General features: G+C 45.5%; 3 protein-coding genes across 8 annotated transcripts; all 3 read right to left on the bottom strand.

Moving 5' to 3' along the window:
• Nucleotides 1-1987: 1987 nt before the first annotated feature.
• Nucleotides 1988-4575, bottom strand: psmd8 (proteasome 26S subunit, non-ATPase 8). Its single transcript, XM_083694985.1, has 7 exons — nt 4443-4575; nt 4014-4086; nt 3695-3797; nt 3409-3574; nt 3070-3170; nt 2813-2924; nt 1988-2671 (listed from the first exon to the last, which is right to left on the bottom strand). The coding sequence occupies exons 1-7, from the start codon at nt 4551-4553 to the stop codon at nt 2534-2536; spliced, it is 804 nt and encodes a 267-aa protein (XP_083551111.1). The 5' UTR covers nt 4554-4575; the 3' UTR covers nt 1988-2533.
• Nucleotides 4576-6453: 1878 nt separating this feature from the next.
• On the bottom strand, nt 6454-14053 carry ehd2b (EH-domain containing 2b). 5 transcript variants are annotated; one of them, XM_083695564.1, is made up of 8 exons: nt 13715-14053; nt 12834-12925; nt 11897-12380; nt 10955-11131; nt 9801-9916; nt 8592-9004; nt 8028-8192; nt 6454-7823 (listed from the first exon to the last, which is right to left on the bottom strand). In XM_083695564.1, exons 3-8 carry the CDS (start codon nt 12115-12117, stop codon nt 7275-7277), a joined length of 1641 nt encoding a protein of 546 aa, XP_083551690.1. In that variant the 5' UTR covers nt 12118-12380; nt 12834-12925; nt 13715-14053; the 3' UTR covers nt 6454-7274. The 5 variants fall into 5 exon arrangements, with proteins under 5 accessions (XP_083551690.1, XP_083551692.1, XP_083551691.1 ...); XM_083695566.1 differs by having other exon boundaries at nt 9819-9916; XM_083695565.1 differs by lacking the exon at nt 12834-12925.
• A 535-nt stretch (nt 14054-14588) lies between these two features.
• Nucleotides 14589-25818, bottom strand: bicra (BRD4 interacting chromatin remodeling complex associated protein). Of its 2 annotated transcripts, none has more exons than XM_083695909.1 (13): nt 25723-25818; nt 25553-25598; nt 22523-24583; nt 22186-22371; nt 18798-19421; nt 18530-18713; nt 18289-18386; nt 18067-18195; nt 17878-17927; nt 17642-17790; nt 17441-17535; nt 17123-17228; nt 14589-16974 (listed from the first exon to the last, which is right to left on the bottom strand). In XM_083695909.1, exons 1-13 carry the CDS (start codon nt 25761-25763, stop codon nt 15266-15268), a joined length of 5478 nt encoding a protein of 1825 aa, XP_083552035.1. In that variant the 5' UTR covers nt 25764-25818; the 3' UTR covers nt 14589-15265. The 2 variants fall into 2 exon arrangements, with proteins under 2 accessions (XP_083552035.1, XP_083552036.1); XM_083695910.1 differs by having other exon boundaries at nt 17123-17225.
• Between the last annotated feature and the right edge of the window lie 680 nt (nt 25819-26498).

Below are 26498 nucleotides of genomic sequence, written 5' to 3'. Positions count from 1 at the left end.
ATGTGTTTATGTGCAATAAATGCTTTGAGTCTAGTTTATGTTCATATGTGTCTCTAATATGAAGCTACATCGGTAACAGTTTGATATGTCTCCCTCATCAGGTTTGAGTACATAAAAAAACAGGAGATGATCCCCCCACCTCCCACTCCTCAGAGGCAGGCAGCAGTGCGTAGAGCTCTGAATGGAGTGCCTTACAGTGAGGCTGTCAAAGGCACGACAACTAAAGTTAACCCTGTGCGCAAAGAAGGCAAGGCCCAGAAGAAAGCAAAGATCATCAAATCATCAAGCAAACAAGCCACGGACACTCCCTCTCTTGCTCAAGTGCATGACTCTGGCATTGCCCAAACAAATCAACCATCAAGCAAGCCCTCAAACAACCAAGTGCCAACCACAACCATCAAACCAGCCATTGACCCAGAACCCATCCTAAAACCTCCCAACTCTACTACTCTTTCAGCACAAATGCAAAAAGAGAAACTGTCAAGAAATCCAGTTCAGGCAAAAGGACCAGATCCACAAGGAGTGAGTAGCATCCCAAACAGCACTAGTAAAACAGTGTGTAGCAGTCGGCCCCATTGCTCGCCCAACTCACCGCATGGCCGTGCTTTAGCAGCAAGGATGAGGCTGAAGCTCATGCGAGCGAACAAGTCAAAGGCTCAACCAGTAGATGGCAGCCAGGACACTCTAGAAACAGCAGAAGCACCTCAAGAACCCCCTGTCCCCGAGCAAGAAGACTGTCCCTCTGCAGAAAATAAGAGTTCACAGCAGGGGGGGGACACTGGTATAAAAGGACAGGGGCACAATACCCCCTTCCAAATGCCTTCCTTTATAGAGGCCAATTATGAGGCTGAGACCAAGATATTGATGGATAGATTTAAGGAGTATGCTAATGAACGGGCAGCTGATGCCGATTCTGATGTAACTGTAACTAGTTCCCATTACCAATTTCATCATTCCAGTGGTGGTGAATGCCCTTACCCATGGCCTGAATACCCATCATGGCCCATTCCTCCTCCATTTTGCATACCAAAAGCTCCAGTGAGACCACATGATAGTACCCTGTCTTCAGTCATTGATGTGCCCTTTGAAGAGCTCTACAGTCCCCCTAAAACTAACACTACAGTTATAGAAACACCCACTACCAAACCAGCAACTTCAGACTCAGACCTCAAACCTCCTGCAGTCCCAAATCCACCTCATGTTTCTACTCCCCCAGTTTCACCATCAAAGGCAAGGAAAAAATACAAACCTAGAGCATCTGCTCAAGCTAAGCCAAGCAAGAGTATAGGGAAGGACAAAAAAGAGGAGAAACAAGAGGACCCACCCAGTGCCTCTGCTCCATCTCCTAAGCGCCCACCCCGCCCAGAGGGCCGCTGGCATTCCTTCACTATAGACCAAACTTGCTCACGCAAGACACACTGCCAGCACAGAGACAAAGCAGCACTGCCACGCAACGTCACAAAGTGGTGAGTCATACATGACACTTCAATCTGTTTCCTGTAAAGCTGCAAAACTCCCCAGCAGTGTTCAATGTGATATTTTACTGGGAGGTTTTGTCATAAATACTTTAGTTATTACATTATGAGAGCAGATGTCCTGTTCCTTCATATTCTTCCTCATTACTGGCCGTTCCTAAGTCACAAAAGACTAACAACCTAACTGTCACTATTATTACATCCCTCCTCAGGTTGAATATACGTCGGAACTACCTGTGTGAACCTTCTTGGGTCACCACGGCAACACTGGCAGTTTCCTTGGCACTGAGAGAGAGGCAAGAAGGAGAGTCTCGGCAGTAATAATACACATCCTTAATAATCACAAGGGGTCATTCACAAATACTCATACTTTGTGTTTAGCAAATATTTATACTTCACTCAATGTCTGTGAAATTGGTCTTCAATATAAAGAATGAAATGAGAATAAGGAGGAGCTCCTGTTAAGTCATCTATTAAAATGAAATGTTAAGAATATACATTGGCCATTTGTCAGGAAAAAAAGCTTTAATAATTCAAATTTCAAGCATCACGCAATCATCTCTGAAACAAACATTGGTATTTTCCAGATCAAGTGGATTTAGAACCAATCTACGGGGGATGGGGGACAAGAAATTACCATTTAACAAACACACAAACTTTATTAGCAATTCTCCATCAGTTGCTAGGATACAAGGCATGGACATTGGAATTGAGTTCTGTGAGTACTACAGAACAAAAAAAACAATCAACTTACACTCAAGTATACTAAACGATGTTTATTGTTTATAACTTCTGAGTACAAGGGAAACCAAATACCAAGTGTATTGCAGTATGTTCTTAACTACCTGTATTTAGAGTGACATTGAAAGGCAAAGTCACTACATTGTTACTGTACTGAAGCAGACTACGTAATCCTAATTGGACCATATTATCGTCAAGAGTCATGAATGTAGTTTAGCATGTTTCTTTGTCATCAACAGCAAGGCCCACAATGTGTGTGTGTGTGTGTATATATATATTCGAGAGAAAGAGATAGCTTTTGGGCTCCTGTAGTTGCACTACACAATCATTTCCAGCTGCCTTGCATATTCAATGACCTGCTGTGCCAGCTCTGTGGAGGGGATGTTCACTTCTTCTGTCCGCTGCTGCTGACTGCTGAAAGAGTAATAGCCATCTGGGCTCTGAGTCCATCCCCTCTGCAAAAAACAACAAAATACAGCACAGATTATGATTGACTTGTTCTCTGAATGGAATAACATATCAGCCTAGTTCTGATTAATTGTCAAGGAGGGTGAATCATACACATTTCTTAGTAGATACAAATAATAATAACAAACCTTCTTGGCATACTCCGTCATCTTCTTTGGGGAAGTGAAGAAAAGCACACGGGTGGCTTCATTAAACTGGATCTGCTCATAAGCCTTCTCTATGCAGCCAGCGATCTCATCACTGAAACACAAAGACAAGAAATCCATGTCATAGTTGGACCTTGATTACCTGTGTGACTGGCTCCTGAATCAATTAATTAAGTCACTTGGAGGACATTGATTGTCAATTCATTGCTATGGAACCCAAAATTCATGCTCCCTCTTACCGAATAGTGTCAAGAAGAATATCTATGAAGAAGGTGTAGCTCTCAGCAGGGATATTTCCTTTGGCAAGAAATACCTTGTTGTAACTTCCCTCCATCAAGTACTAAAGTTCACAGGAGAGTTAAGTTATTAAGTTACTTTGCTCAAAGGTTCATGGTTATAGGGCTCCACAAATGTGGATAATGAATTATTATTGTGGAGAGAACGGAAAAGCTTTTGCACAGTGCAGACCAGCTGCTTGTCAAACCACAGTAAACAAGAAAACAAAAAAGAACATCAAATAAACATTGAAACTTCCAGCTTAAACATTAGTACAATATTTTGCAAGGAACTAAAGGCACCTGCTCTAGGGAGACTGGATGTCTGATGTATACGTTGGTCTGGATGTCTCGTGCACTCAGTCTCTCAAGTTCTGTGTGAAACTCAGACACACGGTTCTGTGAGAGCAGGAAAAGTAGGTTCAGCCCAAGCAGCTGGTGCATATAGGCTGACTCAGGCAACTCATCCCTAAATGGAGGGGGGAAGAGAACGGAGGATTTTGACACTAGCTATACCATCTGAAAACAGCTTTAGTTTGATCGACCTGCTCAAACACATTATGTCTGTAATGCTCACAAACTGTATTACTTGTAATCAAAGTAGTAGCACTTCAGCTGGGCCATGTATCTTTCAAATGAAGGGATGTCCTTCTTGAGAATGCTCCACAGGGCTCCAATCTCCAAAACATCACCTGAAAAAAAGTTCGACATTTGTCAGAATACTTTGTTAAGGTTAGCGAGCTAGGTAAGTGCATTTGTAGAAGTTAAGATTCTGGAGCATTTCGGTATAGGGACATATGCTAATATAGCTCACTAGCTAGTGTGGCTGTTATCACAGACATTGCGTTTCCATTATGTCAACATCTACGCCTAGTCCTAGGTTTCTGGTCTATTAGTAGAATACTCACGAGCTAGAATCAGCTGCTGTTTGGTGAGCTTTGTCCCAGTAGTTGGTAAAAAGTTCAACTCCAATAAAGAGATCTGCGGACAGAAGAGTGACATCAAATTTACATAGCTTCAATAATTGAAAAGTAAACAGTCAAGTTAAGTGTATTTGCTGGATAGCTATAGCTAGCTAAACGCAGCAAACAAAAAACATTAGCTAGCCCACTAGTCTAGCTATGTATATCACAGTCTACAAAATGAAGGGATCTTTTCTATCGATAGAAATGGATTTCCGAGCTTACAGCGCTTTTAGACTTTCGTTTGCTAGCTCAGTAAGGTTAGCAGCTAACTGTTAGCTACTACTAGCTAGCAATGATGCTGGCACTGACAGCAACCATACTGCCAAGATGCAGTTATAGGGTTGGAAAACAAAACAAAGATCATAGCTTTACCTTAAGCTTACTCAAAATTTCTCCACATTTGTTCAGATTTGGATTTTTCTTGTTCCATTCCGTTTTCAATGTTTCATATAGACCTGCGGTCTCTTTCAATACAGACGCCATGGTGATTCTGCAAAATATACGACACCGGTCGCACTGAATACGGCGGATAATTGTCGTAAAACATCAATGTTGATGATGTTGCTATGGCAAATTCTTCTTCTTCGTTCAATTTGTTGAACAGGATGTATCGTGCACGTAGGTATGCGGGCGTGCCCTCTACAGATAGATAACAAGCTGCGCAGGAAAAAGTGTGTGAGCTTTGGTGCGCCAGAGGGCGCGTTTTCAACATGAAAATGTATTTTCCAAACTTTTTCATTCTTCACGGGGCGTCCTAGTGAGGAATTCCCCACATACGTTTGACGTATTGGGGTCCCCTGTTTAGTCAGTTCTTATTGGGAGGTGTTTCATTATCTCGATGATCTCTTATTGCGTTGTGTTCGTGCTAGTTTTAACACATTGCTAATAAATAAGCTCTACACTGACTGACCACTGTACTTCACATCTGCTGTCATCTCCATCATAGTAGCCGATTTGCAAGTGAAAGGTTTAACATCAATTCTCTGTCAATGAGGAAATGCCAGAACATTTGCTCCACATTTTGGTATGTTGGAACACTGTCAGCACTGCTGAGCTGATTGAGAAATGTGGGTAAAGTTTAGTTGAATATCTTTGGAGAGTTGCAGGGCGTTGCAAATATCTTGGCAATTATCAAGGTGCTTACTCTAACTGGTACCACTTTCTCAGACACTACCAACCCCCCCCCCCCCCCCCCCCCCCACACACACACACACTCTCTCTCTCTCTCTCTCTCTCTCTCTCTCTCTCTCTCTCTCTCTCTCTCACACACACACACACACACACACACACACACACACAAAAGCAGCAGAGGGTGGAGTTTAAACATGTTCCTAGGGAAAACTCCAAATAGGGGGATGTTGTTAATGTCTTTCATAAAGGTACAGTGTCTAAACCCTGTGCATGAGCCCAAGGAAACTTAGCGGACCCTAGGAAAGGAGATATTAATAACTCAGGCCAACCCACCACATTCTTAGCATGTGAGTCATACTGTAAACCAGAGAGCAGGGAGGAATGGGGCGGATTGCCTCTGTTTCTCATTTGTGTTTCTTTCCATGGAAGAGTGGAAGAAGGAGGCAGGGAGCTGGCCCCTTCCTTCACCAACCCTGAATGCTTCACAGACACACACACACACACACACACACACACACACACACACACACACACACACACACACACAAGAGAGTATAAACAAAGAGTATGATACCTAATGAAATATTTTGGTAGGTTAAGCTTGTGAGAGCTTGAACAAGAAGGCTGAGGAGAGATCAAGAGGTGTGTGTGTGTGTGTGTGTGTGTGTGTGTGTGTGTGTGTGTGTGTGTGTGTGTGTGTGTGTGTGTGTGTGTGTGTGTGTGTGTGTGTGTGTGTGTGTGTGTGTGTACCACAGTAAGTATGGGTTTAAGGGAGAATGAGACGGAGAGAGAGAGCGGGTGCAATGGAAAATGGTCGTATGGGTTTTTGGCAGGGAGGACTGTGAGTCACTGTGTATCTGGTCTGTCACTGAGAGACCAACTGAATAGTTTGTGTGTGTTACAAAGGAAGCCTATATGCGTGCACCAAACTTACTGAGTGTGCCATGTGTAATACTGTGTTGCAAAAATGTATGTAGCTCTGCAGAGTTTAATATTTAAGACAAGCTACTAACTGCACTGTATCACAATTCACCACAAATCCAAATAGTGAGACAGCATATTGACAATGATGATTGTATAAATGCGTAGCGGGGGAAATGCATTCTTCCAAATCTTTTAATGCTGTTTATCAGGTTATGCTTAATGTTTCATACAACAATAAAAGGTAATGTGTTGTTGTAGTTCTCTCTTTTTTTTTTTTTTACATTCATCAAATAAAGAACATCAAGAAAAGGTCAGAAGGCAGGAAGAACACAGTCAATAGAGTTTATTTGATAATGAATAGTTAATATTGGAGCAGTTGGTGAAGCTGTGTACAGTATAGTTGGTAAGATACCAATACACATTTTTGTATTTTCATAGCATGTGACATTCATTTAGAAAACAAAGATAGTTCTTGCTCTAGTACATACAAAATCAACAGCAATAATTACAAAAAAGTGAATGACCAAAATACATATATTCTGTTGTTGGGAGAAGTAAAATAATGTGACAGGAGAAAATGATGGCATGTAATCTGTAGAAGTGCATTCAGGTTATTAGTTGGACCAGGACACAGTGGTATGATTTAACTTATAGACAAGCTTCAAATACATCAATTGAGTATAGATTAGTGTATTTCCACATAGTACATTTCTGGCTTTCTTGTTTTGCTAGAAACATTCTCTACTGAATAGCTACATGTACATTTTGATGTACAATCTGAAATATAATCCTATAATCAGATATAGATGGAGACATATTAGTCAGTGCCACTGTGGTCCAGTCATTGTAGGAATGTTGCTGTGTGAGACAGTGAGGTTTTGTACTTAGCCTCCTTTTATATGATGACAACATATCAGTGTGAGCATACTGTATACAAAGAGGTGACAAAGAAAAATAAGTGGTGATTTACTATAGGAATCCTGCTAGCATTAATAGTCTGGCACTAGCCTTTACTTAAGCTCAGAAAACACACTTAGATTCAATAATGAAAAGACAAACAGGGACTTAATAAATGAACAGAGACAGTAGCGTGAGTGTGGCAGCCATCCGAGGAGCATCCCTGTTGGCCCCAGGGGCAGTGTGAATTGTCTATGCATCAGAGCCTTTCTGCCTGCGCTTTGAGGGTGGCACTAGACGGGCCGGAAGCTGAGGGGGAAGACCATGGCCCTCTAGTTTGACCTCAATCAGGTGGCTGGCCAGGGCAAACTCCTCATCATCCAGCATGCCATCACGGTCCACATCCGACAGCTTCCAGATGCGGCCTAGCACTGAGTTGGGCAGCCGGGTGCTCACCATCCAGTCCTTGGCCTTAGTGCCACTCAGCTTCCCCTCATTGGGAGCCAGGTTGTAGAAGATCTCATCATACTTGGGCTTATCCTTAGTCACCACCCAGTCCTCCTCCTCCTCAGTCCCCTCCCCGTTCTCCTCCGCGAATGGGTCCCCCTCCATGAAGGGCCCGGCGCGGGTCCCCAGGAAGGCCCCACCCTGCACCCCTGGCTGCACCCCAGCCTCCAGCTCCTCTTGCCGCAGGAGAGGCATCAGCTTGGCAATGTCGGTGGACAGCAGCTCATCCAGAGCAGCCATCAGGTTAGGTTTGAGGGCCTTGAACTTGGTGAAGTCATGAACTAGCAGCTGCTCCTGAGAATGGGATCAGAGAGAGGGAGAAGCAAAACAATCTGTTTCTCCTTTCAAATACATTCAAACCGTATATAAGAACATAATTGCAAATATCAGCAATGAACATAAAAAAGATACTCATGTTCAGAGTTTCAACATGAGTTTGTCCAACCAGAATGTAAAGCACATGTGAACAGTTCAAGAAAGCAGCAGCCCCAAGCATACCTGCATCTTGGCACAGTCTGGAAAGTCTCCAGGAGAGATGTGGTGCTGCAGCTGGATCTTGGAGAAGATGACAGGCAGCTGGTAGATGAGGTTCTTCTTCTTATTGTCCTTCCTGAAGACAGAGGGCATTTCCTGCTTCAGATAGCTGATGATGTGGGCATGAACCTGGGAGAGAGAGAGAGGTACAGATACTCATATCAGCAATGTAACTCTTACCTTAGGCTTTAGAAATAGTAGATTAACACTCACACCACAATGCTTTCTCATGTAGTGCAGGGAATTAAGGCCCCAAAAGTGATAATAGTAAAATAATTCCCCCACATACAATTATCTCCACAAATATATTGGGTCAACGTTTCTTTGGATAGGTTTTTCTAGACTCCAACCTTAACCTCTCATAAACCATATAAAGTTCACACTAATCCTACTTCTTACTTTTCAGCACTAGCAACTGGACATGAGTTTAGGCTACTGCACAACTACTGTATTTGTGACCACATGGTGTATGTAAGCAGAGGTGATATTTAGAGAGAGACAGAGACAGATACTCTCCATGTCACCCACCCTGACCAGCCGTGCTCTCTTGACCAGGTCATTTAGCTTGCGCAAAGCGGCGTTGCGGGGAAGGTTCTGGATGTCAGCAAACAGATCCTCCTCCTCCAGCTCAAACAGTCTGCGGCTGTCGGGGACCAGTAGCGGCTCGGACCAGAATGACCCAATGTAGACCCGAAGAACCTCAGGGGTGCCAAACACCTTCCCCAGAGACCACATGAGGGCGCCGTACACACGCATCAGCTGTTGGGTTCCTACCATGTCTGCCTTGTTCAACACCACACGCAGCTTGTCCTCGTTACCCCGCAGCGCACCAATGGCCTCTGAGAACTCATCTGAGATCTCCAGCTTATGGGCATCAAACAGCAGGATGATTCGGTCCACACGCTCCGCAAACCAGCGCAACACAGCTGGGAAATCATACCCTGCAGAGAGGAGACGGTGTTTGTCACTTCACATCGTACCTTTAGCAAAAGATTAGGGTCTTGACATGTTGAGACTCTCACATGAAGTTAGCTTGAGTGCACTTCATTGACTCACACACTGTACACACACACATGTGCACACACACACACACACACGCACACACACAGAGAAGGGAGGAGGTCAACATAGACACAGACCCTTCACACCTCTCATTTCCCTGTCTTTTAAATGTGCCAGTTTGTCTTCTCATTCCTGCCTTACCCTCTATATATGATAGTGTTTCCCCCTCTATCATAAGTTACAATGTGAGGCCAAGAAGACTTTGAGCAGAAAGGTCCCAAACTGATAATCAAATAATGTAATTCCTTGGTAGCATGCCCGAATACTGTTAAACTTGGCTTCTTTGTTCTTCCAACATCATGTTTAATCTTGTTAGTTACTTGTGCACAATGAATTATGTGATATTAGGTTGAATGCAGGGGTGGGTGAATGTCAGTAAGAGACAATGGATTGATGATGCATGCTCAAAGATCTATCCTCTGTTTATCTTTGTCTGTGTGCTTTTCCAGATGTGCTAGAGGAATCTAAAGAACTCTCTTGGTCTGTGCTCTCCCTCTTTATGTCTATCGTTCCTCTCCTTACCACTGAGAGTTGCATGCCTCACCCTGTTGCCATGGCTCAGTGGGACAGAACGTGGTGGTCACATGGGTTAGCCAGATGGGAGGAAGGAGACGGGTTTGTGAGCTGAGGTTCAGGGATGTGTCTCTCTGCAGGCCCCCCATACCCTCTCCTCACCTTTTTCACTCCTCTCACCTCGGCTCACTCTCTGCTTAGCACCAGACAGGATGCCTGGCGTGTCGATGATGCTGATACTCTCTAGGACCTGGTTTGGCAGCTGGGCACATTGGAACCTGTCATACATGACCAAAGATGGGAACACTCAGGGCAACATTCCACAAAATGGTCACCTAAACATCAATAGAAAGAATCTGAACATTGTGAAACATGGCTATCCCTTATTGTGGCTGAAAATGTGATCTAAGGAGCAGCCTGAGAGCTGCGCCCCTCCCAGATCTGCCCATTGTGTGGAAGCAGTCCACTCAATGCACTGGGCTTCCTGAAGGAAAATGACCACTACTGCCAGAATCAAACAATACGGCTAATGATCTCCTGCTTAGAACAACACCACCACTTCCTGCAGCAAATGAGTTTAACTGTTTCCCCAGAACAGGAAGTCAATGACAAAATAGAGGCACAAACATGCTCACAAATACAACCTGCAGAGGTGAGGAGGGACTCCCTTGGAACATTGGCATCAGAACTTAGCAGAGTGCTGTTCATAGCTCCATCTACAGGAACTTGGCCTCAATGGCTCAATAGTCTCATCAGTAGTAGATATAGCTTCAGTGTGACTGGTAAATGTGGCTTTTATGATTCTGCTTCAGTATACTGTATGTCAATGGAAAGATAATGAAAGCTGGCAGCCCAGTGAGTAAACACAGCAGAGAAAAGTACTTCAGTGTTATGCATCTTTTACACAATCTCTCAGTCTGCCCATGTCTCTGACCTCATCTATTTGTCTTATTGCTGCTGAGCCCTCTGACCCTGTCTTTGAACTGGTGCACATTGCAGTCCTCTCTGAGTACATTAGCTTTCATCACCCTCTCTGGTGATATCGTTCCCTTTCTCAAATTTTCCACAAATAAGGCAAGTCCCTCCCCGCTCTGAAATTTGGCACAGAGACTTGAAATTCCATAGAGCAAAAACTGACGCACTTTTTCTGTTATCTCTCCCTCCCTGCTCTCCTTGCCTCTCGGGGGGGGGGGGGGGGGGGGGGGGGGCTCAGTTGCTCCTCTCACTCAGTCTCTCCATTCCGGGCTTTAATCCTTATCTGACTTCCTCCCTCAGTAAAAAACGTTCTACAATGAGTTATGCATTCCTGTACTCACCTATTAAGAAAGGTGTTTCCAAAGGGGTTGAGTTTGCGGAAGGGTTTGTTGGGGTCCACAATGAGGGCGTTCCCAGGGATGACCCCCTCTACCTCCCCATGCATGATGGCTGTAAAGCAGTCAGTGGTGGGTTCAGGTCCCACCCGGCTCCCAGGAATGTCCTGCTCCAGTAGGTACCTGACAGTCACACAGCAAAACAGATCAGCCCTTAAGCACCCAGAGTCAAACATTTCAACAAATAGTTTTGTTGGCATTTCCAATTCCACATTGGCCAATTCCGGACCTTTGGAAATTTAATTTAATTCAAATTAATGAATTCAAACTTCAATTTCCATATTGTATACCGTACTTTGGAATTGGAATTAGCATTTACTAATGAATGTACTGTTTTGCATTCAGATAAACAGCATGATTTGGTATTAGCATTTGCAGTATAGGTGAGCAAACAGTAACATTAATAGATGATATGCTGTGGTTCTAATCAGATATCTAATCAATGTAGTTAATGGTTTTAGGTGTCTTAAATCATTACGGATGTAAGAGAATTGGAATTAAGCAAATTAAATTGGTCTAAAGTGGGAATTAAATTAAGGCAATTGTTCTGGAGAAATATTGAATTTGGAATTTTATTGTTTGAATTTAGAAAACAATTTAATTTAGAGGAATTGAATTGATCATGAATTAGAAGAGAGAATTTCTTAAATAAGGCAATTGAATTAGGAATTGACCCCAACCTTGGTTGCCATGCACAGCATATTTGCAGAGTGAATACAAATACTTGATATATATATTTAGTGAATCCTCAGGAATACTAGGTAGTAAGGTAGTCTTACTTACCACTATGTAAGACACAGAGAATATGGATAAGAAACTAGCAGTAGGGCTACAGGTAAACTTCACTTTATTTCAGATTTGTAGCAATATCTGTCTTTGATGGCTTACTTAATGAAGGTGGTCTTCCCTGTAGAGTATTGGCCCACCACCAGCACCATGGGCTTGTTGTCAAAGTCGGCATCCTCCAAACCAGCAGAGTGGAAGTCATGGAAGCCGTAGTACTGCTCCAGGGGCAGCAGCTTCTTACGGTACAGGGACTTAAGCCCATCTGTCACTGTGCGGATCACCTCTGGTGTCTTCTTCACGTCTTTCTGCCTCCAGCGTGACATTGTGATTGACTAGAAGAATGTGAGGGAGCTATGCAGTTTCTTAAGTTATCAGTGTTAGTTGCACCCCCCCGTGTTTGGCTTTATTTCCTTTGGCTGAACCTTGGAAGGCCCTCAGGTGTTTCCTGTATTTATGTGAAAGTCGCTCACTTATCCTTGGACCTCTTTGCCTTGAAATGGATAACAGGGCTTGTAAGTGTGTTTTTTTTCTATGGTATGGGTCTTCCCCTTAAATATAAAGTCACCACACTGACTTCAGAAAGCCTCTGAAAAAAAAAAATCAAACACCAATTATTACCACTGCAATGAAAGTAGACTAAACAACCAAGACCTGCAATAGGTCAGAGCTGACTAAGTGCTGAAAAGGCCTGCTGTGACTTTTCCTATGGTTGTGGAATCTGGAGAGAATCCGCTTTAGCCCACTGGGAAAGTACAGTGCATTGTCAGTGCATGCCTGGAAAAAGCTGGTGTATGTGGAAAACACACACCCAGCCCAGTGTACACATTTGCACACACGTAGCTCATTTCCTTACATTGAAATGAGTAAGACGCCTTTTTTTCCAAGGGTGGTTCTCAGTGGAACGTTAAATGAGCAAATCATTATCAATTGTTAGCACAATGAAAATGCCATTGAGTGCTGAAGCAGACACACCACCACACAGAGACAGTTTGCACATCCACAGGCACATTCACGCCTTCATTCACAGGCTGTTTATTACCAAAGTTTGCTCCAATAGCAGCATAAGATCAGGTATCAATGGTTCAGCAATATGACTGGGTGGTACAACCAGATGGCAGCTCACAGCTGTTTCTAATGATTTGAGAGAAGAGGATAAAGATCAGACACACATCAGCAGACATGAATTCTTCTGTTGAGAGGCACTCACACTTGCAAACCCCATTTGAACTTAGAGGAAAAACCCTGCCCAGGAGAGTGGGCAAGAAAGCCCTGATATGTCACAAGACAAGTGAGCTAAGAGGGTTTGTCAAAATGGCGAAGCCTGGTGATGGAAGAGAGGGGTTGGCAGTGATACCACATTTAAATTGACATGGATAGGAATCTTATGGAGAAAACTATTCCAGCAGTAGCCTAAGAGTGAGAGCTTATTCATAGGGTTGCTTTGATTATACTGACAGTTTGGGTTAGGCTTTTTACAGTGTTACTCAAAAACTTTGAAAGTGATGGAAAATGTCTTGTAGGTTCATATACCACAATTGCACAATTGCCGTTGGACTTGGAACAAAGTTAACATTCTAGACTGCCAGAGCAAAATGGAATCTATGTGAAAAGGCACAGTGCATTTAAAAGCACAGATGGCGCAGTATAATACATCACAAAGATGCAGTAGTTTAGATACACAGTAGAAAGTATCTAACACTAAATATTGGAAACAGTGACCCCCTAGTGCATATATATTACCTCTTACAAACATATTTGTTTCACTGATTAAATGCTATCATGACTCTCCATTTTCTATCCAGTCACTCATTATCTCCATTATTAGAGGAATTTGATATGGCCTTGAATATAGTTTAGGAAAACATTGAGACAGAAACAGACCACTAAGATCAGTTGTAGAATCAGAAAGGAAATCATTACCTGATAATGATGGTGAAAGAATAGTTTTCTTCAAGCTGCTCGATATATCTCCTTGCCCACAGGAGGTTATAAAGACTTCTAACTTGAGGACTGAAAAAATTAATTCCTTGGAAGAGCTGCTGCAACATGTAAGGGTGCACTTTTGCCAGCAAATATGAGCACTCAGCGGAGTCAACACAACCAGATGACTGCGGAATGGTTCCTCTCCAAGGTTTAATATGTTTCAGCTGAGCTTTGGGTCTGGCAGGGGTCTCTCTCTGCTTGCTGAGGGAGCACAGGGACACACACATACCACTGAAATACACAAATGGTTGCTCTCTCCTTCAATGCACCTCCTCTTCCAGCAATACCTGGCAAGCACTCTGGGGCAAGCCCTGAAACCTTGAATAGAGAAAAGACTGGGTATGGACAGAGGGTGTGTACATGTAAGGGGAGTTCAGAATAAATTATTTGCGTGGTCAATCTTTTAAAGTGACTTAATCCCACACACAAAATCGTCAGTGCACTCTCTCTGCCTCTGTAATATGAAAGTAAAGTACAACCATAACCTTATTTTTTTTCCTATTTATTCTTTTATATATTACTTGTATACTATCGGACCACCACGTGATACACTGTAACAACCCAGCATTGAGAGACGACAGTTTTTCCCCTCATTCTAAACTCTCTTGCTCCTCCCAAACTCTCTGAACCCTGCAGGCAGACGACCCAACTTGACTTTTCGCATCCGTGTGCCGCCTGCTGGCTGTCAGAAAAAAGACAGCCTTCCCACCTCACCCGACTTTTATTATCATTACTCATCCAATGCTGAATGTCCTGAAATGAGTTTCTCATCAACAACCACAACAGTCTAATAATAGGACGAGAAGTCATAAACCTTTCATAAAAGAAGCCAGGTTTAATTTACAGTTTTACTAAATGTACATTTCTTCTTAAAAAGTGTCATTATACACAATAAATACAATACAAAATTACTCTGTAATACTATACTTCAAATTCTGTTATGGTCTTTTTTTCATAATTATTGTTCTTTTTTCCATGTTGTTGCTCTTGCTGTGTTTGTGTTTGAATTGTCCACCAGGCTTTGAAGAGGAGGATGAGGGAGGCAGGGACAATGACAGGGGGTAGGGAGAAATGATAAACAAAGACAATACATCAACAACTGAAGACTGGCCATTCAACTGTTGACTGAAATGCATTAAGTACCAAGCCTGGTATGGTCAGCAACAGGGATCAACATTCAAACAGAAGAAAAATGTGTTTTAGCATGTAAGTCAATTTCATTATTACTTTACACATAGTTGTTACCTAATTATTAGCATCTCTCTCTCTCTCTCTCTGTGTGACAAAAATACCCCCCCCCCTCACCCCCTCCATGGTGCGAGCTTTGGTTCATGTAATAAACCATAAAGAAACATTTTTGGGACAATTCAAATGCACAAACAAAGCTGACAGAGTTTAGCACAGCAGTGATACTTTCCACTGTTTCCACTATCCCCATCTTGCTCTGTGTCCCTCTGTGTATCAGTCTGCCCTCTGGCTGAGTGGCTGTTATCTGCTGTGAGTCTGGGACACCAGGCTTCCATTGTGACCATGACCACTGACTTGAGGGCGCTGGGCCATGGAGGAGGACGAAGAGGAGGATGACGATGAGGAGGGTCTGAGTGACGAGGCTGCAGAGCCCCCTGGGCGCTGGCTGTGGTGGTGGTGGGCCCTGGCAGAGCCCCCTTTACCACTGTGGCCACGAGCAGAGGGACCCTGCTGCAAATTGAGGATGCTGTCAATGGCACACTGTAGGTGCTCGTTCAGAGAGTCATCAGGAGGGGGGCTGCCACTGGAAAAGCTGGCATTGTCCATGTCAGGGGAGTCTGACTTACAGCGCTTGGCAGGAAGTGAAGAGTCTCTTGTGCTAGAAGACTCGGGGGAGGGAGGCCCAGGGGCATGCTGGTCCATCCTGAATGTTCCGCCTGCTCTCTGTCTGTTTTTGCTGCTCACCCGCTTATATCGACCTATATCAGTCCCTCGGTCTACATGTTCTTCCTCCTCCTCTTCTCCCTCCTCCTCCTCCTCCTCCTGCTCCTCCTCCTCCTCTCCCTCCTCCTCCTCCTCTCTGTCTGAGACGTGTGGGCGGTGATAATGCTGGGTGTTTCTGATGCTGGGGTAGAACACCTCCTCCACACGGTCCAGCCCTTGCATGAGGCCTGGAGAGCAGGCCTGCTCTTGGATGTTACCCACCTCCTCATGGCCAGGCTCTCTGTGTGGCTGAGAGACCTCCCTACTACCCCTCTTCTCCAGTTTGACACTGGCTATCACTGTTCGCTCTGAGGGGGGAGAGGAGGCCTGTGGTTTAGGGGGAGAGGTGATGGGTCTGGGGTAGGGCACACTGTCACCCCCTCCACCGGGGACACCCGGCCTGACCCGTGGACTGATGTTCTCCCGGTATGTTTTACGAAGAGGCAGTCGACAGGTCGTCTGTGGGGGCGTGGCTGTAGAGGTGGGGTTGCGTTTGACTCCACCCACTTTGTGATGCTCTAGAATCCCATTCATTTGAGCAGTGGACGAGAATGATGTTGATGATGAGGACCACGGGTGAGTGGAGGAGAAGGGCGGGGCAGTGCCTCTCTGGGTGGGGTTGGACTGTGTGGTAGCTACGGTGACTGTTGATAAGGACACAGCGCTACAAGCAGGGGGCGGAGTCCTAATGACAGTAGTTGTGCTGGGCGTTGCAGACCGGGCCTTTAGGTGTGGCTCAGATGGTTGGGGCTGGGTGTTAGGTTGTGGTTGTGTGTGGACTGGGTCTAAGGCGGTGTTGTGGACCACCTTACTAAAGCCAGCCTCCTGTTTGATCTTAAGCTTTAAGCCAATTCGCCTCCGTGCCTCATATGTCTTCATGGGTGGTTTGCTGGTTCGCTGAGGGAGCGCATCATCATCATCAGTTGGCCGGGAGAAGGAAGGTGGTGGAGCATTCTCAGAGACTAGTTTAACCCCTGCTGCTGGTCCTGGCGAGCAACTGCTGGACCATGTCACAGAGGCTCCCCCTCCACCCTGCTTGATCACCAGCTTGGTGGGGGGGAAGTGGACCTGGGCTGGGGCAGGGGCAGGGGCAGGGGAAGCAACAGGAGTTGGAACGGGAGCCACAGGCACTGTAGCTGGCCCAACTGCAACCATTCTACTCCTCACTGAGCTAGGCTCATCAGATATGGGCCGCTGGGCCAAGGCAACTCCACTCTCCAGCATACAGGAACTGGCCACATACTCCTCTGGAGTAATAAAAAGAGAAAACAATTTTTTAGAGAAACAATTTTGAACAGATAAAACTACACACCAAAACGACTACAGTAGGCTACATATACTCAGCAAGAAAACGTGTGGTTCTCTTCTTTACGGATCTCAGTAGAGGTTGTGTACCTGGTCTCTCCTTAGCAAGAATCCTGTCCTGGCTCAGAGTGATCTTCTCCTCCTGAATGAACATCCTGTCGATCATCACCATCTCTGCTGAGGGACCCAGCCTCTGCTCAGGTACAAATACCAAACAAGTCAAGTCAAAGTTTATTGATCATATGCACAGGGTAAGGAATGTAAATTGTACAATGAAATGCTTACTTTGCAAACTTCCTCTCAACATTGCAAATAAACTGAATCAGTTTGAACGTTATAGTGAAGAGGGTGGAGTCGGAGGAGGGAAAAGACTGGGATTGATATGAGAAAAAATATTCATAAACTTACCTTTGATTCCTCAAACAGCAAGTGGCGATATTTATCTAGCATAGCCTGAGTTCGCTTCAGCAGCTGACTTGAGACACTCTCAAACTCGTCGTCCACTGGGCACGCAGAGAGAGATGAACAGAGGGGTTGTGTGTCAGACAGTGGGGATTAAAGCACATTAACATGTGTGGATACAGGATGGGACAGGGTTAGTTACAGTACCTCTGCGGTAGTCGTGAGGGGAGGAGGCAGTGCCCTGGTACAGGTGGTAAGGCAGCAATCTGTGCAGGGTGTCCTCAAAGGAGCGGAATGAAGCACTGTAGTCTGGGTGCAGCACTGAACCCTGCTGCTTCCTCAGCTGCTCCAGCATCCTACACACACACGCAGCAGAGAGGGTTAGAGCCATGGGATTCCTCCCCCCCCCCCCCCCCCCCCCACACACACACACACACACATACCTGGCTTCCTTGCTGGGCTCCATGCAGAAAGGCATCTTCAAAGTTGCAGTCTGTCACATGAACAAAGTCAACCAACCATCACCATATCACCAAATTCTCTCACTGAAGACACTGGTATTTGAAGAGCTAATACATAGTTAGTCTACAGGAACCAATGCATTGACCACAGGAATGTGAGCATCTCCTCACCTGTGTTTGTACCGGGGCAGGAGGCTGTGTCGCAGTCATCTGGGACAGACCCATTCCCAACAGCTGGAATTGCATGCCTCCTTTTCCCAGGGCCATCCCCCCGACTGAGCCCATCACCCCTGGCTTCGGCTGCAGAACAGGGAGAAAACAGAGATCCTATTACAGACATAATAGTTCCTTCTAGTTCCTAATACAGGCAGAGAGCATCAGCATATTATGCACCTGCACAGACTGTGTAAGGCTGGCTGGAGTGACCGATTGGTTAACAGTTACACAGCCTGGTCCTTGGGCTCCTGAGAAAACCTGTAAATCATTGGATGCTGAGGAGAGAGAAAAAAAAACAATTAAAAAGAGAAAATACACTTCACAGGTTCATCTATGGGGGACATGTGTGAATTGGTTTCTTTCTAAAACAGCACAGGGCATACATGCATAAGAATTGAACCTATAATACGTGTCTGACCTGTGATAGGAGTCTTGACCAGCACTGACGTCTGCTGCAACAGTGGGGGGAGCTGAGCAAGTGTGCCAGCGCTGATTGATGATGTCACAACCTGGGCAGTAGGCACATCTTGTTGGGGACTGAACTGACTGGAGGCCAGAGGCTGGGTCTGCTGCTTAGCCTGCAGGAGGATGTTCTGCTGGACCTGAGAGGAAGAGACAACGGAGAGTTCATAAAGCATACCAAGCGAAAAAAATATTATATTCCAAAAACCAAAGGCTACCATTACCTGATGCAGTTTATCTAGCAGCTGCTTCTGTTGAGGTGAGGGTTGGGAAATGGCTGACAGTGTCTGAAGCTGAGCCCCAACTACCTGTAGGTGGTGCTGCTGTTCAGCTGTCAGGCCCTGCAGGGAGGCTTGCGCTTTAACTGCAGTACCAGCGGAGGCACTGAGGGTGGGCGCAGTGAACTGGAACTGTGGTGGTGGGGTTTGAGGGGGTTTGGGGGAGCAGGAAGCAGGGGGCACGTCTTGCTGAAAAGGAGCAGGCTGGGAGGGCGGTCGAGACTGAGGCTGGAGTTGGACATGAATGTGCGCTTGCTGCGGCTGCTGCAGCTGTTGGGTTTGAGAGGCTGGTTGAGGGGACCCAGGGATTTGGTTGTGGATGATGAAGAGAGGGGGGAGAGAGGAGGGCGTGCAGGAGCGGGAGGGAGTCTGAGACTGCGGCTGGGGCTGAGAGGGCGGGCGAGACTGCTGGTGGTGGTGTGGAGAGAGGATCTGTTGACTCAGAGTGAGGGGAGACTGGGAGGGCTGGGGGCTGTCTGCCACAGGTGGGGCAGCTGTGTGAGTGGCCAAGGGCTGGGAGGGGGACATACTCTGTATCTTCAGTGGCTGTTGATGTCCTGTGGGGGGCATCTGAGGTAATGGGATCATAACACAAATAGGAAAAACTTTAGAGACCAAGAGAATGCATACATTTTCAGTTCCAAAATACACAACATCGAGAAAAAAAGCATATAGACAGCATTTTCACAAAAGACAAAGAAATAGAATATAAAGCACAAAACCACGCATGATAACAGCTCTGCAAGCAGAAAGAGGAGTTTCAGAGAGTAATGTGCATAGTTTACTGACAAATCACACAAGCTGTAGGTCTGAAGTATGCTACTACTTTGTCTATTGCCAATAGTATGGCTATAATTTTTACTTTGAGTAAATGTTTCACAACAAATTTAACAACAAACATATCTTGAGTCTGTCTTGGCTCTCGGAAAACTATAACTTTAAAAGAAGATATGATCATATGTAGTGCAGAAAGAAACCAGCGGAAAAAAGAAGTGGTCAAAATCTGGAGGGTTGTGATGGGAGCTTATAGGGTGATTTAAGGGTTTCAGGGAAGGGGGGTGGGTGGGAAGTGTCTTGGTTGTGGGTCGTCAAAGCCAGTAGGAGGGCTGAAGCATATTGTAGAGTCAACATTACAGGTGCAGGGTAAAGGATTCTTTGACGGTGAGCAGAAGAGAATGCCACTATTAGGTCCTTTGCAACAGGTGATAGGGAGGACTGGATGTGATCATGCAGACAGAAGTGGCCGAGATGGATGAGAAACGACATATCAATTACTCTTTCCATACATAAGTAAAGCCACTATTGAGAGCACAAGAATGTGTCATATTTGATGGTATTTTATTTGATGGTATTTCTGTGCATATTGATTTCACCATTTAGAAACACTTTTTATACATATTCCCCCAATTTCAGGGCACCATAAGTAATGGGACAGATTCATATAATGTCCAAATTAGGCACTTGTGAAGTATTTGGTCGACAATCTTTTGCATGCAATAACTGGCAGAAGTCTGCGACCCATTGACCCCATCAGACAGTGGGTATCTTCTCTGGTGATGCTCTGCCAGGCCTGTACTGCAGCCATCTTCGCAGCCATCTTCAGTTGTTTGTTTTGAGTTATTTTTGCTTACTATTTTATCATCAGGAAATGAAATGCATGTTCAATTGGATTTAAATCTGACCACTCAGGACCTTTCCCCCTTTTGGCCCTGAAAAACTCCCTAGTTGCTATGGCAGTATGTTTTCGGTAATTGTCTTACTGTATGATGAAGCCTCACCCAATGAATTTGGAGGCATTTGCTTGCACTCAAGCAGACGAGATGTTTTTGTACACTTCAGAATACATTCTGCTGCTGCCGTCAGCAGTTATATCAATTAAGACAAGTTAGCCAGTTCTAGTGGCAGCTATACATGCTCAAACCATAACACCCACTCCACCATGTTTCACAAATGAAGTGGTATGCTGTAAATCTTGGGCATATCCTTTTTTCTCCAAACTTTCCACTTGCAATCACTCTGGTAAATCATAAGATACATATTATCTGTCCACAAAACCTTTTACTAGACATCTGCAGGCTTTTTAGGTACTTTTTAGCTAACTGTAAACTGACCACCCTTTTTAAGGATAACTCGTGGTTTACACCTTGAAGTGAAGCTTCTGTAGTTCAGCAAGTACAATTCTGCGGAATGTAGTCTGACACGTTCACGCCTCCCTCCTGGAGAGTATTCCTGATCAGTGGGACAGTTGTTTTGGGGGGTTTCTTAATTATGGTGAGCATTCTTTGGTCACCCACTGTAGAAGTCTTCCTTGGCCTACCAGACCGTTTGCGATTGCTGAGCTCACCAGTGCTTTCTTTTTTCTTTGTAATGATGTTCCAAACTGTTGATTTAGGTTTTGGCTAAGTTTCTGAAAATATTTGTTCTGTTTTTTCAGCCTAATTATGGCTTCCTTATCACTCTTTGATACCTTTTTGGTCTTCATGTTGACAGACACCAATAGCAGACCCCAAAGGCAAATGCAAAGCCTAGAATACTAGACATTGACAGCTCTCTTATGCCTGCACAAATGATATGACAAAACACACCTGACTTACCAAAAACACCTGTCAAGCCAATTGCTTTTGGTGCCCTCAAATAAAGGGACTATGTATACAAAGTGTTGTCATTTCTAAATGATAAAACCAATATGTACACAAATACTCTAAAATAAAAGCTGAGAATCTCTACTTCAAGCTCAGAGTAGTTGTTTGATTTCAAATCCAAACTTTTGGAGTATAGAGCTAAAAGAAGAAAAAAAAAGTTCCATTACTTATGCAGGGCACTGTATCAATATATAGGCCTAGATGTATTTTGGTGCAAAACATCTACCATTGCTTACACAGCCACACACCTCATACAGGTGTTCAGTGTTCATTAAGCCCATTGCATTTCTATGACTGAAAATGTGAGACAAACAACATACATACAACCAATATACAGAGAGTAAACTTAGAGTCAGAGCATGCAGGGACAATGGAAATGTTATTACACAAAAAGTTAGGGATAGAAACACACTGAGTGAAACACAAAAAGCAAGATTTACAAGACAGAGAGACAGGTCATACAGCTTGGTATATGTCATGATTTATATAGTGATTATATTGCAGAAAAACAGGAATTAACTGACACACTAGCAAAGGAAAATATGGCCAAAGCAGATGGCAAAGCACACAAAGTAAGTGATATAGAAGAAGCTTTCTGAGACAATGCCCTGACGCAGTGGCAGCGGCAGCAACAGGTGTGTGTGTGTGTAGGGGGGGCAGAGGAGGGGCTTAGCATAAAGGGGCATTTCTACCTGCTTTACCACTGCTGCCATGTGGGTGGGGCCTGGGGAGGGGCTGGGACTCTGACCCACTCGTGTCTCAGCTAAGAGGCTGTCATGACCTGAGGGGGCTGGACCAGTGCTGCTGCTGCTGACGATAACAGACGCTGGTACACCCACAGAGGGGGTTGTGTCATTCTCTGTTTGGTGCCGCTGGTCCTGACATGAGCAAGTTTACCAATTCAGTGGGGAGGGAAGTAAAATAGTAAACCGAAGAGGTCAGACCAGGGTATCACTCTGCATGTTATCTTGTTGGCTAATGTTAACTGTTCACAAACAATGTCAATAAACGGGAGAGGAGCACACTGACCTGTTGAAGGAACATTTGCAGGGACTCTTGGCTCAGGATCATGCTGGACCCGTGGGGCGTGAACAACACCCTCCCTGGGCTGTGCTGGGCCTGAGGGGGAGCCAGCCCCAATGCTGTCATAGACGAGGAGGTGGACACAGACAAGGACGGAGAGGAGGAGGGGACTGAGACGGCAACAGACACCGAGGGAGCATGCTGCATGGTGAGGACGGAGGATTGTGGAGCAGGCTGGCCAGGGTGGGCAGCCTGGTCTGCGGAACTACCCAGCACAGTGACGCTCTCCCCAGGCTGACTCTGTGCCATGGCTGCTGATCCGCTGCTGCTGGGAACACCTCCAGCCTGGGGCTGCACTGCGGGCTGCAGGCTGACTGCTGGGCTCAGACCCTCCACCTGGCTCAGCATGGCCAGTGAGTTTTGGATGGGCATGCCCTGGATGACCGTTTGAGCGTGCCCCGTGACAGGGTGGGTCTGGCTCTGGTTCTGGGCTAGTGTGACGGGCATCTGGAAGAGTGTGGGATGACCCATCTGACCAGGCTGCAGCTGGATGTGTCCAGAGAGGATGTGGGCAGCACCAGGGTGACCCTGAGAGGTCAACATCTGGCCCAGATTGATGTTAGGGTTGGCAGACAGGATCTGATTGGCAATGAGCTGCCCCCCAGGGCCCTGGCTAGTGATGATGTGGCCTCCTGGGTGCTGGGTGAGGATCTGGCTGCCCGCTTGCAGCTGAGGCAGGAGGAACTGGTGGTTCTGGCCCTGCAGGACAGTCTGTACGATGTTGCCCGATTGGTTTAACAAGTGCACACTTAAGGGTTTGCCTGATGCATGAGCTGCCTGCTGCTTGAAGAGGGCCTGTTGGAACTGAGGCCCCTGTGATGCAGCCTGGGTGCTCAAGACAACATTAGAACCTGGCTTGCCAGTCAGGAAAGCTACATTCTGAGCAGCAGAAACTGGGACTTGCTGCACCCCTAGAGCCTTGTTGGCATCGTTTTGAAGAGAATGGGGCACTGGCTGCTGCTGTTTGAAATGTTTGGGCTGGATGGCTCCCCCCAGAGGGGGTTTGGGCTGAATGGGGGTTGGTGTGCGTTGGATTATAACGTTCTGCATGATTTGCCCTTGATTTTGCATTTGTGTTTGCGGTCCAATTCCTGCACTGCCAAAGCCCACAAGCCCACTGGGAGCAGTCATAGTGCTACCACTGCTGCTGCTGTTTGTGCTGCTGCTAACGCAAACTGCCGGTCCATTTAAAGCTCCCAGGGATCCAACTGTGGCTTTGCCCCCTTGTATCAAAAGTCCCCCTCCAGAGCTCAGAACAGAGCCTCCGAGCCCAGCCTGCGTCCCTACGCCTGCTGTCTCTTGTGCAGGCTGGTGCAACTGGTAACCACCCATGGCTTTGGCCAGGATTGGCTGCCCAGACTGATTTATAGTCATAACTGCGGGCTGGCCCACAACCTGAATCTGTCCAATGCCCAAATGTCCAGACTGACTCCCATTAGGAATGGCTTGGAGACCTGAAATGGGTTGAAGTGTAACGTTTCCCAGGCCAACTTGCTGCATGAATGGTTGAACACTGATAGCCTTGTTCATGACCTGGGGTTGAAGGTGCAGGCCCTGATGTGCCAAAACTGATCCAAGCATGTCAGCTGGAGCACTGGGAGGTGTGGCATTGGAGCTAGGGCCTGATCCAGGGAAGATCGTTGCGGCTCCTCCAACACCAATTCCTACACCGATAGCAGTGCCTCCAGCAGCAGACAAGCTGGCATCAGGCAGAGTCTGAACCACCTGCGTCAGGCCTGGTATCCCATAGGAGCCCAGGTCCAGCTCAGCTTCTGCCTCCTGCAGACTCTGCTCTGTGATGTTGGCTTCAGCCAGGCTCTGCTGCAGGATGTCACACGGCTCATGATTCGTCCCGATGCTGTTGCTCCCGCCATCTCCACCTTCTCCCGGGGAGCCCCCCAGGATGTCATCGTCCTCCAGGAAGTCCAGGTCCACACTGACTCTGGGCAGGCCTGGCGGCTCACTGACTGACAGCTGAACCGCGGGCTGGACCTCAGGAACATGGCCCTAAAGGAAAGAGGAAGGAAAAGTGAAGCTTGGTGATGAAAGATGAGCAAAGATGGGATGGGATGGGAAGGACTTCCAGAGACAAAGAGATGTTGACAAAGCAGGCCCCTAGCACTTTTGGCGTCACAAGAGGGTCAACCAGAGTATGGAGCGTGTAAATGTATGTTATTTGAAGGGTGGGGGTAGGAAATACATGCAACATATATTTATGGATGAAGACAAGAGGATGGGGGATGGGGGAACGTTACTCACCCCAGCAGTGGAGAAGTACGAGCTGGAGGGGTCGCTCGAGCCATCCAAAAGGTCGTCAGTGTCCAGCTACAGACAGACACACCCAGGATAGGACAGACAGCCACCACAGGCACCCAGACATACAGGCCAGAGGGGAAACGCCACAAGGACATCCAAAACGCAGACAGATGGTCAAACAGGGGAGGGCAAAGAAAAGATACAGACCCAATGAACCAAAGATTGAAGACAGAAAAAGATTGGGTTTAGAGGGACAGAGAAGGGCAGAATAAAGGAAGGGCAGAATAAAATCAGAAGATGGGAAGCATTATATTAGTATTTGTAAATGTGTGTATTAATAAAGGGGGAAAACTCAGGGTTTAAATCATAAGGACTGCAATCAAACAGTAAAGACACCCATAAGCATAACAGCAGAAAAGAGAGCACTAAAACAGAAAAAGACAAATCACCTGGGAAGGGGGTGGGAAAGTGTGTGTGTGTGTCTGTGCTGTAGCCAGTGTATCCCCATGTGTAGACAGTGTGTGTGTGTGCGTGTGTGTGTGTGTGTGTGTGTCAATAATTCGGTCTCAAGGCCCGACAGAAATATACATCAACCACATCCATTCATTCTAGTATGTCAATCGTTATGTCAGGTATAGTGCCATGCCTTCCATATAAATATGAAACATTTTAAAGCTTTTTTTTTTATTTATTTTTTATAAAACACCAGTCAACACTCACATGGGTGTCTGATCCATGAAGAAAGTCATTGAGTGCTTCTGGGTCACTGTAGGAGGGAGGGGAAAATTCAGAAAGACATAATTCACTCACTGGGTTCCAATCTTATAATTGAATGAGTACATAAGTAACTATAAGTACATAATTGATTAACAGCTTAAATATTGACTTACCAAATTACATCTAGCAGGCACCTGCCGTCTTCATCATCCATGTCAACTGCACAGCAATGACAGAAGCGCCAAAAAACACCAACCAAAACATCAGTTTCAATAAGCCAATATATTCACCAGTCAAGTACATTTATGCAGATATAATGCAAACATCTTGCTAGCAGAATCAACAGGACAACACTACTGCATTGTTGCTGTGGACTGTTGTAAATCACAGCACTGTAAGGTGAAATGTTACAAGAGCATAATCATTCTGAGACAACAATGAATATCATACTCACATGGTTTACACACTCATATTCAATTTCAAATGAATACCTTTCTCAGAGATATGCTAACTGAAATTACACAGACTATGACCAACCAGGATGGAGCCTGCTACCTCCACCCTATTCTGAATCACATCTGAAACCTAAAATGTAATAAAATGGAAACTATAGAATTTATTTTTAAAAAAAGAAAGAAAAAAGAAGAAAAAAAAAGAAAACTCCATCTACAGTCAAAATGCTGCACTGAAAGTGAAACCACCTTCGGGGATGTTGTGGTACTTTATGTTTCATATTTTGGGACAAATTCCATTGCTCCCTATGACCTAGGCAAAATCATAGGATCAATTTTTGTTTTAATCTTTTGTTGTTGTTGTTGTTGTTGTAATCTGAACATGGTAAGTACCCCATGGATCATCTCTTTGGGCAGATAGCACATCTTTCTAAAGTAGTACTTTAAAACTACAGTAGGCCTAAAGCGGAGTGAGTTGTACCATTGCACATCTCCTT

The sequence above is a fragment of the Argentina silus genome, assembly GCF_951799395.1.
Source record: "Argentina silus genome assembly, chromosome: X".
Taxonomy (NCBI): Eukaryota; Metazoa; Chordata; class Actinopteri; order Argentiniformes; family Argentinidae; genus Argentina; species Argentina silus.
The sequence above is the reverse complement of the archived record's forward strand: the minus strand, read 5'-3'. Positions and strand labels throughout refer to the sequence as shown.

Bases quoted from the DNA above. Each gene is read 5' to 3' on its own strand.
- ehd2b (XM_083695562.1), bottom strand. From the start codon at position 14,004: ATGTGTGTGTCCCTGTGCTCCCTCAGCAAGCAGAGAGAGACCCCTGCC. The intron at 9,005-9,800 runs GTGAGGAGAGGG...TCCTCTCTGCAG, and splicing joins AGGTGAGAGGAGTGAAAAAG to GGTATGATTTCCCAGCTGTG. The intron at 8,193-8,591 runs GTGGGTGACATG...TCTCTCTCCCAG, and splicing joins AGAGAGCACGGCTGGTCAGG to GTTCATGCCCACATCATCAG.
- bicra (XM_083695909.1), bottom strand. From the start codon at position 25,763: ATGGATGATGAAGACGGCAGGTGCCTGCTAGATGTAATTTG. The intron at 24,584-25,552 runs GTGAGTGTTGAC...TCTTTCCTTTAG, and splicing joins TTCATGGATCAGACACCCAT to GGCCATGTTCCTGAGGTCCA. The intron at 17,791-17,877 runs GTATGTGTGTGT...GTGTGTGTGTAG, and splicing joins GAGCCCAGCAAGGAAGCCAG to GATGCTGGAGCAGCTGAGGA.
- psmd8 (XM_083694985.1), bottom strand. From the start codon at position 4,553: ATGGCGTCTGTATTGAAAGAGACCGCAGGTCTATATGAAACATTGAAA. The intron at 3,798-4,013 runs GTGAGTATTCTA...ACTTTTTTTCAG, and splicing joins ACAGCAGCTGATTCTAGCTC to GTGATGTTTTGGAGATTGGA. The intron at 2,672-2,812 runs GTTTGTTATTAT...TGTTTTTTGCAG, and splicing joins TGACGGAGTATGCCAAGAAG to AGGGGATGGACTCAGAGCCC.